This window comes from Pteropus vampyrus, unplaced genomic scaffold (genome assembly GCF_000151845.1).
Source record: "Pteropus vampyrus isolate Shadow unplaced genomic scaffold, Pvam_2.0 Scaffold147, whole genome shotgun sequence".
NCBI lineage: Eukaryota > Metazoa > Chordata > Mammalia > Chiroptera > Pteropodidae > Pteropus > Pteropus vampyrus.
The window spans coordinates 3,182,143-3,192,316 of NW_011888928.1; the positions used below are offsets into that span (position 1 = coordinate 3,182,143).

Consider the following 10,174-nt stretch of genomic DNA (forward strand, 5'->3'; position numbering starts at 1 on the left):
CAAATGAGAACCTGAGACTCCCATAGGCCAACGTATTTCAAAGCACAAAAGCAGGACTGGTTATCTGAATCTCACGGCCTGCCAGGAAGCTGTGCTGCTTCCGGATGACCCAGGAAACAAATAACCAGCCACTTGCCCTTCACCACAATTACAGAGGAAGTAATAATGCAACAGCAGGTAAGGTACTATGCCTCATACCTCACAAAGCACTTTCACAAGTATCACCTCATTGGAGTGTCCCAACAACTTTGTCCCCATTACACAGATATGGAAACAGAAACTAAGAGTTTTATACCCTGGGCCACCCTGTAAGTAGGACTTGCAATCAGGAACTTCTAACTCCTTCTAAGTCCAAGTCCATAGTTCTTTTACTCCACCAACTGGATGAGCTAGTACAAAACTCAAGACTTAGACTGTGATTCTTGAATGTCAAAATATTAACTCTGATCTATGTTGCTCTACATGTTTCCCCTTGGATTCATACGAAGAAAGCTCTTCCCTATTCTAAGATTATGAAATATTTACTACATTTTCTTTTAATACTTTTATGGTTTTTAATATTTAAAATTTTAATCCATCTGAAATATATTTTGGGGTGTGGTGTGAAAATGGATATATTTTTTCCAAATGGTTAGCCAAAATGATGCCATCCATTCCCCAATAATTTGAAATGTCACTCTTAATATAAACTAATAACTTCCAGATTCCATATATATTTTGGGTCTAATTTGTTTTAATTACATTAATTACTAGAGCTTTGTAAAAAGCTTTAACTATATAAAAACATTCACCTTCTATGGGGCCAAATACCCCAAAGTAAAAAAGGTAAACTGGGAAAAATATTTGCAATGCATAGGGGTCTTATAAATGAATAAGAAAAGACAGACCATCAATAAAAAAATGGGCAAAAAATAGTAAACAGGAAATTCACAGAAGAAATACAATTAGCTAACTGACTCACTAATAATCCAAGCAATGCAAGTTAACATAAACAGGTATCGTTTTCACTAGAATGCTCCATGCTGACAGGAGAAGAAAAAGGGGTGTGTTCATGGGGCCTGAGTGCTACAAACTGCCTGGAGGACAATCGGGCAATATATCACATTTGGCAAAGCATCAATTGGAAGACCTGACCCAGAAATTCCAATGCTAAAAATCTAACTAAAATATTGGCACAAGTGGACAAAAATTGTACATACAAAGATGTTCCCTTTGTGCTTTCTTGTTTATAATGAAAAGTATTAAACTGTTTATAGTTACAATATGGAGAAGTTAAGAGCACAGGTCCTGCAGCAGACTGCGTCGGTTTGAAGTAAGTTTTGACATTAGTCAAGTGAGCTTGGGTAATTAACCTCTCTGTTATCTTGCCTATAACCTTATAGGATTGTTGAGAGGATTAAATGAGGTAATATCTGCCTGTCACATAGTAAGTGCTTAATAAATGGTAAGTGGTATTATTAAAGCAAATTATTATAAACTACCTCGATGTTCTATAACAGGAGACGGGTTAGACAAATTCGGATACATCTAATTTTATCCAGTCATTTAAAGGATAAGGTATCTATCTATACTTTTATATAAGAAAAGAGATCTAGAAATCTAAATACCCTGTTAACTTCGGCATAGATTTACAGAGCAAGGCTTCTATTTTCTTCCTTTTAAACTGTTCAGATTGGCTTTTTGGTGAGAATTACTTTTGCAAGCAAAAGTTCTTCACTTTGAAAACAAAAACTCTTCAGAACAACAAAGGCCTCAGAAAACATACTTACTGGGCATTGTTTCCACTGCTCTCCTCATCAATGATTCCAGGCACGGCCTTCCCTGCAGCTCGACTAATTTCTCTTGAAGAAAAAATTAAAATTAGTAAACAGAATATAGGCATTTCACACTCCATTCACTAACAGTAAGTATCAGACACAAGGAATTTGTAGTCTTGTTCAAGATATAATCCTTCGAAATGAAATAAAGCTGCACCCACACACCTATACCTCTTTTGGGAAGCCTGTACATGTTAACATTAAAATATAAGGATCAGTTCCCCTTTCTTGAGTCCTGAGGGAATGGCTCATATACTAGACCTACATTCTATTCCCATATTCTAGACTCTGTATCATCAGACCCAGCAGAGTGCCTGGCACAGAGCAAGTTCAAGTGTGGAATGAACATTATGAATATAGGGAAAAGCTCAGAGGGTACCTGATATTGTCCCCCCATTCACTCATTTCCCACTTCCCTGAAGTCACCAATTTAGGTTTTAGGATCCGGTGGATTAAAAAAAACTGACTTTATCCCAAGCCGCAGGAGTGGAGAACATGACCTAGCTATGCCATCTGGACAGTCTCCGCCCTCCTCTACAGTGACCGGTTCAGAATGGACCAGTGGCCTGAGCTAGCTCAAACAGAGCATATCTCAGGACTGCTCCTGCTAGGACCGAGGCATGCTCTCTTGCCCTAGACGGTGTGGCATGTGGCTGTAAGTTTGGGAACTATTAAAATTATATTCAGCCCCCACACACAGGAGAGCAGGGCCAAGAGAACTACGGAGGAACAGAATTGGGACTCTAATGACATCATGAATTTTCAGTCAATCTATGTCCAAAACCTGTCTTATTTCTGGGTTTTTCAATTACATGAATCAATAACATCTCTTTATAGTTTAATCTCATTTGAATAGAGTTTTCTGTTGCTTACAATTGAATGTATTCGGACAAAAAGGTGAATGTGAAGTAAAGTGTCAAAAGAGGAATATGACGTGATGGATGAGAAGTAATATAATAAATTATAACATAATAAAATAAGACAAAAGGAAAGTACACAGGAAGAATGGCCAATAAAAAGAGTGTATGAGAAGAAATGAGAGAAGAGTCACACAGGACAGAGGAGTGCCATCTGTAAAGACATTTCTGCTTTCAACATGCTCACCTGTTTAAGACTCCATTGGAAACCAGAGCTTCTTTAGGATGGAAATACTTATAATATACATTTCTAACCACTGCATCTTTAAAGGGAAAAGAGGAAGGCGCATTTTAGATTAGAAATAAGTTTGATGTTATGGATGCATAAAACTTTGACCTTAAAGGAACCTGGAACTCTGTTCCAATCCCTCACATTTTATAAATGGAAGAAGCGTAGGCCCAGAAGGTTCAGATTGCTGGTGAGGCCCGAATGCTGGCCCATTTACCCTCCCAGCCCAGGGCTTTTTCCATTGTACTATTAGGCCCAAATGAAAATAATAATAATTACCATTATTAACCATGATTCCATATTCTTCTAGGAGAAAATTAATATTGGTGTCAAATCTGGATTCCCCACCCTCTCCTAGCATCACAAGGATATCTCCACCGCCGTCGAGGTATTTCTTCAGGACTTCAAACTACGCAAAGGAAAAACACCTGTAAATACACCCGAAAGACTTTTGTCCAAAATACTATGAATAAGACCTTAACTAGCTAAAAAAACACTTCAAATCAATAAGGCATTTAAATATAAATATGTATGAGATAATGTAAAATCTACTCTATGTAGGATTTCCAAGCTTGTGTTTAAACATAAAGCTCCAAAATATTCAAAATGAATGAACATTTTCCAAGTTGACTATCTGTACAGCAAACCAAAAGTGGAAAACTTGGCTAAAGGAAGCTCACAGGTCTACTCCATCCAATAACATCCCTGGTTTCTACTTACTACACGTCCACTGCACCTACTCTCTCCTGACAAACAAAAATGTCTCCAGATAATGTCGAATGTCACCAAGTGCTGGTCTCTGACCCTCTTCTGGATGCTCTGACTTTCCTGAGATCTGGTTACCTCTCTCTGTCTTCCTTAGGTGGAAAAGGGAAGTGGAGAGAAACTATACTGGAGTGTTAGTCCAAAGCCCAACAAGTAATAAAGTGTTCCTCTGAAGGCCACTGCCTGCTGTGTAAGCATCTCCCTCAGGGTCTCACTGGGTAGGGTACATAGGCGGTCACTGTCACATACCCGAAGCTAATTCTTACTTTCTCTCCATTAACCTGATCAAACAGTCACATCTCTCTTCAAGCCCTTCCCTGGGGAGGTGGTCTTGCAACCAGGCTGAGAAAAAAAGGACAATAGACGTGCTCCCCTGTGTATGTCCTCCTCGTGGCTCCCCCAAAGTCAGAGCAGGAGACCTTGGATGGCCTCAGTCTAAGGACCACACTGGCCTGCCCTGCCTTGACCTCCCTTCTCCCCACACCTCTCCCTGAGCACCAAGGCACTTCCAAGTATCTGTGGGAAAGGCTCTTACAGTGTTCTGAGTTTTTTGTGTTTTAAATTGTGATAATACCAAAAAAGTTTATCATCTTAAATATTTTTAAGTGTACAGTTCAGTAGTATTACCTATCTTCACAATGTCGTGCAACCAATCCACAGAACTCTTTTTCATCTTGCAAAACCAAAGCTCTATATCCATTAAACAACAACTCTGCATTTCCCTTCTCCCCCTAGCCCCTGGCAACTACTGTTCAGATTATTTTCTCCATGAATTTGACTACTCAAGGTATTCACATAAACAGAATCATACAGTGTGTCTTTTTGTGGTTGGCTAATTCAATGAATGTAATATCCTCAATATTCATCTACACTGTAGCACATGTCAGCATTGCCCTCCTTTGTAAGGCTAAATAGTTAACTCCCTGCATGAATACACCACATCTGGTGTCTGTGCTGGCAGACACCTGGGCTGCTTCCTTCCATCTTTTGGCTATTGCTATAACACTGCTATAAACATGGGTGTACAAATATCTCTTCAAGATCCTGCTTTCAATTCTTCTGGATATATATTGCCGGATCATATGAAGATTCTATTTTTAATTCTGAGGCACCACCAAACTGTTTGCCATAGTGGCTGCACCATTTTACATTTTCACCAACAGTGCACAAGGGTACCAATTTCTCTACATCTACGCCAACACTTGTTATTTGTGTTCCTGGTTTTACATGTATCATTCTTTGTCTAGTCAGTGAAAGAAAATTTAAAAACAGCTTAATTTTAAACGGAATTTCCCTTTATTCCAAAGCAAAAATATGGCAAAGAAATATGGCTAATCTTTAATTAGCCTGCACTTGTCGGCACTTTACGTGCATTATCTCATTTAATCATCATAACAAGTCAATGATGAAGACAGAGATGAAGTGATTCCCATAAGGCAACATAGCAAGTAGTAAAGAAATTTAAATCCAGGATTTCAGAGCCCATGAAATCCTAACCATCTCATTATATTTCTTCTTTACGGATATTTCTTACCTCAGCTGCAGTAAATTTTTCCCTCGGCCCAGCTGTAATCCACAGTTTCACCCCAATTAACTTCTCAGATGTGATTTCATCTTTTAAGCTACAAGTACAATTTTAAAAGCAAGTGTTAGATCCATAATTTAAACCAATTTATGAGTTATTTTAGTTTCCAGACTGTATGGAATCAGAGGCCACAGAGGCCCAGAGATAAGGGATTTAGAGGAACCCAGTCCAGACTCTCTCTCAAAGTAAGACTACCCTTAATAGGCTTGCACCAGTCATTGATCTCTGTTTAAATATTTCCTATTAAATTATGCTAGAATATAGTCCTCCAACTACTAATTCAATCAGCTCTACCATTTGATTATAATGATTACACATCCTTATCCATTAAGAAAAACTACATACACACACACACACACACACAAACCGAGTCTCAGTTTTCCTTTCTCTAAACTGAAGTACTGACCTACGTTACAACACGGAGAAAGCCACTAACATCTTAAAAAGTTGAATATGTATAATTAGAATAATTTTTCACTTGTGATTTGGGGAATAGTTTAATAATATGCAAATTTCCAGTTTTCAAAAGAGATGCTTTAATAATAATTTATTTACTTCTGAATGACTTTTAAATTGAGCTCCTCCCACCTGTACAATCTGTCTTACATAAGAAAATAAAGATTTTCAGTTTTATCAGAAGGCTTATTATCACTTAGAAGGGAAAACAATACACAAGCTCACCTCTGAATCTTCCAATTGCTCCGAAGTCTCTTCTGCATGGATTTATAGCCATTGTTGGTAGTAAATACTTCCTTTTTGTATGTATTAAAAAGGATGGTGCTCCGAAGCTCCTTCTCCATAGTTACCTATGAAAAAAAAAAAAAAAGAAGGGATTACAAAAAGGGAAATAATCCAAAAAAAATAAAAAATAAAAAAATCCCCAAAGGAGCAAATAGTCTATCTCTGATTTATTGAGAAAGAGTACAGAGTTGCAACCTACCTATAAAATGCCTACAATTCTGAAAGGTGGAAAGTAAAATGCATAATCATAGCTGCAGAAACCTAAAGCCAAAACCTGGCTTTGACTTTCTGTTTCTTGCCCTGGCCTTCTCACCAGCCTACTCCCATCACCCAATCCCTGTGGGAGGCCATGTTTCCAACCTAATTCCTCACTGCTAACTACTGTTAACTGTGGGGTATATATAGTCTTCTGGATTCTTTTTATACATACATTATCTTATAGTTTTATTTATAAAATAGGATCTTATTATCTGTGCTATTTTACAACACCTTTTTCACCTAACCTTGTATCTTTCACATCTTTCTATGTTAGTACATACAGACCAACCAATTTTTTTAAACTGCTACATAGCATTCCATTTAATGGATGTACCATAATTTATTTAACTAGTTACAGAAAGACTGACACGGTTTTCTTGCCAAAATTTTCACTAGTAAAACAGTGCTACAAACATAAATCGTCCTTGAACATATTTCTGTACACTTTCCATATTTATAGAATAAACTCCTACCTGTTGAAGAATGGCTAGGTAAATTATTTTCAAACTGCCTACAATTTTCAAAAAATTGTACTAATTTTTACTTCCCCTAATACGATACACTTCTATTTCCATACAACCCTATTATCAGTATTTTTCATCTTTTCTAATAAGATAAGCCCCTAAAAACCTCTCATTATTGTTTTAATTTTCATTTTGAAATTAGTGAGATGGTCATCTTTCACTTTTTATATTGGCCACTTACATTTCTTACTTTGTTCATGTATTCTGCTCATTTTTCTATTGGGTTTAATATTTTTCTAACTGACCATTAAACAAATACTTTCACAAATCTGTCTTTAGACTTAGCTTATACGAGCTTTTTTGGTTTAGTATGGTGGAATTTACAGGCCACCAAAATTCCAGAGGCGATGGGAACTCAAACTCAGTCCAAGGTTCGAGATTCAGGCCGTATTTGCATTCCCAGTTTACCTTACCCCAATACAGAAAGTTTTACATTTTATAGAGTTAAAAGCATTAATCTTTTTCTTTTCTAGCTTTTGGATTATACGACATATTTAGAAGAGTTTCTGCCATGCTAAGATTATGAATACATTCAACAATGCTTCCAATACTTTTAGGACGTCATTTTTTAAGATTTAAATTTTGATCCTTTTGGAATTTATTTTGGTCCTCAAATAAATTTTGTTATATATTTTTAATTACTAGAAAGCTACCTGATACCAATGCAACCTTTCAATGCTGATTTAAAACACCACCTTGAATAAAAAACATATATCAAATCACTGCAAAATAATATGTAAACACCACTTTGAATAAAAAAAATTATCAAATCACTGCAAAATAATAAACACAATATCGCCTTGACTATATAAAAAAATCTCTATCAGTATTTGCATCTTATTCCTAATTCCATATATTTTATCTGCCTGTAAGCTGCTGCTCAGCTCTACTATTTTAATTACTGTAGCTTTATAATATGTTATAATATCTGGTGGTACAGGAGACCTAATCCCCCTTATTACCCTAAATTTTCAGATTTACCTTAAAGATGAGGACAAACTTTCAAGTATATTGTAAAGAGAAAAAAAAAAAAAAAAAAATACTACATGATCCCACACCATGTTCCATCCCATCCACGCACATGCTCATTTTCAATGTGTATATACAATACTGTATTCTGCTTTTTCCAGTTTTCTGAAAGAAATGTCTTCATGATTAGGTTAGTGGTTGCATGATCTTACGCCATAATGAACTGAACCACCGCCTTCACGGCATCTTTTCAGTGTTTTGCCATCACAGCTACTACTGGAATTTTTGTTTTTGCCACTAAATTATTTTTTACCATAGGATAGATTCCTAAGAGCAGGATTCCCGGGGAAAAGCGATGAGACTAAATTATTACGAGTCCTGTTCCAAGGCTCTTTCATATTCAGCAGGGCGACTGAAAATCGGTGTGGCTGGAGGCGATGGAAAATCGAACTCAAGGAACGGGATTCAGGCCTATATCCGCGCTCCCAGTTTCACCAAAGGACCTCGATTTTCGATAAGACTGGCCCAGAGGCCCCGAGGGCAGTCCGGCGAGGCCCTCGCCGGCCCCCAGGCCTCCCCAACGCCCCAGCTGGCCCATCAGACTCGGAGCTCTTCTTACCTGAGGCCCAATGACCACCATCTTCACCTGACACCACCCAGCATCCCGCGACCAGGTATCCAAGGCCGCTTAGCAACGGCGGAGGCCGAGCGGCGCGCAGGGAAGGCGTAGACCCGGGCGTGTATTTCCCGCCGGAGCAACGTATTGACCACAGAACCGAAAACTCCAGTTCTCCCAAAGCATCTGTGGCGAAGGGGAAAGGGGGAGGGCAGTGGGCGGGGCTAATATAGAACTGGACCATTGTTTTGGACGAGGGGTAAATCCAAACGTAACGTGGATTAACTTTGGGCCAAAGATAAACCGATTTCATTTTTTCCTTTAGTTTCAAGTCTTACTAAAGACTGATAAAAATGATAGGTCCTAAGGGCCCAAATTTAGTTCGACCCGGAGGAAGGAGAATAGTGAAGGCTTCCGGCGGGGTGGGGGGGTAGTAAATAACGCCCCAGTCGCGATCCCGAAAGCGCAGGCGCAGAGAGGTCGGGCCGCTAGCGGGCGGAGGGCGGAGCTTTGCAGCTTTGCTGCTGAGTCTCTGAGGCTGGGTGGCACTGCCGGGAAAGCCAGGTTAGAAGTTTGTTACGTGGTGTAAAAGGGTTTCGGCTCTGGGGAAGGCCAGGGAAGACCTCGTGGAAGAGGGTGGACAGATTTAGTGGTGAGAAGCGTAACATGAGATAGTTCTTGCGCCATAGTGCCAGGTTCAGGATATGGCGGTGAACTCGCTCTCTAGGGGTCACCAGGCGGGGAGTTCAACCTGGCCAGAGCCTACAAAAAAGCAAAAATATTAATTGTGATAAGGGAACTGTGAGGGGCCGGTGTTGAGCAGAAAGGCGCCCCCGGTAAAAGAAGAGCGATATTCATTAAGGCAAGGAACGGCTTATGCGAAAGAGCCATCGCCATGAAAATGAGAAACCAGACGTCGGTAACAATGAGCAGGCCTCCCTTCTCCCCAGGGAAGCACTCCATGCCTGCCTTGAGAACATGTGGACTTCTGTGCAATGTCACCGCCTCGCTGGCTCAACTCGATGAGAACAGAATTCCGACCGTTGCGATTTGCATTTGTGTTTGTTAGAATCTTCAACATGTACAGAGTGGTAGGAGTTTGGGGATCTTGAAACACATTACTCTTTTTGTCTTTTCACAACTACGGTCATTGCAAAGTTAAAAAGTGATAGAGGGCGATTGAGAATTCTTTTCTTGAGGATGCTGTATTTGGGTGCAAAATTGGGTGAACACGATCTTCAGTTAGGGATAAAAATGGAAGTGATGTATTTCTACTGTAGGGAAAGTAGGCAGTGCCGTTTGAGTGTTGGAACAGGTCTTGGGAATCCTGCCTGATGTACAGTCAGCATTTGCTAAGATGACCAAAAGAGTGCCTTCCACTGTTGGAGGTTGTAGAAAGAGCAAGCGTCTTAGAATCAGCTGCCAAGTGTGATTCCTGTGCCTTATACCAGCCAGTGACCCTAGGCAAGTCACTTAATCTTTCTGAGCGAATGTTTCTTACCTGTAAAGCAAGGTTAATAATTTCTAAGTGCGACTTATGAGGACTGTAAATAATGGACATAAAACACAATGTATCTATGGCCATGCCACCCTGAACATGCCCAATCGTGTCTGATCTCGGAAGCTAAGCAGGATCGGGCCTGGTTAGTACTTGGATGGGAGACCACCTAGGAAGACCAGGTGCTGTAGGCGTAAAAAATAAAAAATAAGGGATCATAAGCTGACAAGGCCCTTATAATCTGTGAGGTCAACC

At 39.4% G+C, this 10,174-nt stretch overlaps 1 protein-coding gene and 1 pseudogene across 3 annotated transcripts in view; one reads left to right on the forward strand and one right to left on the reverse strand.

Annotated features, from left to right (window-relative positions):
* The window catches only part of IFT52 (intraflagellar transport 52), a 27,670-nt gene extending 19,040 nt beyond the window's left edge, over nt 1-8,630 (reverse strand). The window contains exons 1-6 of one of the 3 annotated variants that reach the window (XM_011369376.2): nt 8,425-8,630; nt 5,995-6,119; nt 5,263-5,350; nt 3,243-3,372; nt 2,922-2,997; nt 1,770-1,841 (exon numbers count right to left, since the gene is read on the reverse strand). In XM_011369376.2, coding sequence (XP_011367678.1) covers nt 1,770-1,841; nt 2,922-2,997; nt 3,243-3,372; nt 5,263-5,350; nt 5,995-6,119; nt 8,425-8,445 — 512 coding nt within the window. In that variant the 5' untranslated portion in view covers nt 8,446-8,630. Of the gene's footprint in view, nt 1-1,769; nt 1,842-2,921; nt 2,998-3,242; nt 3,392-5,262; nt 5,351-5,994; nt 6,120-8,424 lie in introns of those variants that run through there. The other 2 variants (XM_023536066.1, XM_023536067.1) reach the window with 2 other exon arrangements.
* Nucleotides 8,631-9,994: 1,364 nt separating this feature from the next.
* Nucleotides 9,995-10,113, forward strand: LOC111745189 (annotated as a pseudogene).
* Nucleotides 10,114-10,174: the final 61 nt, after the last annotated feature.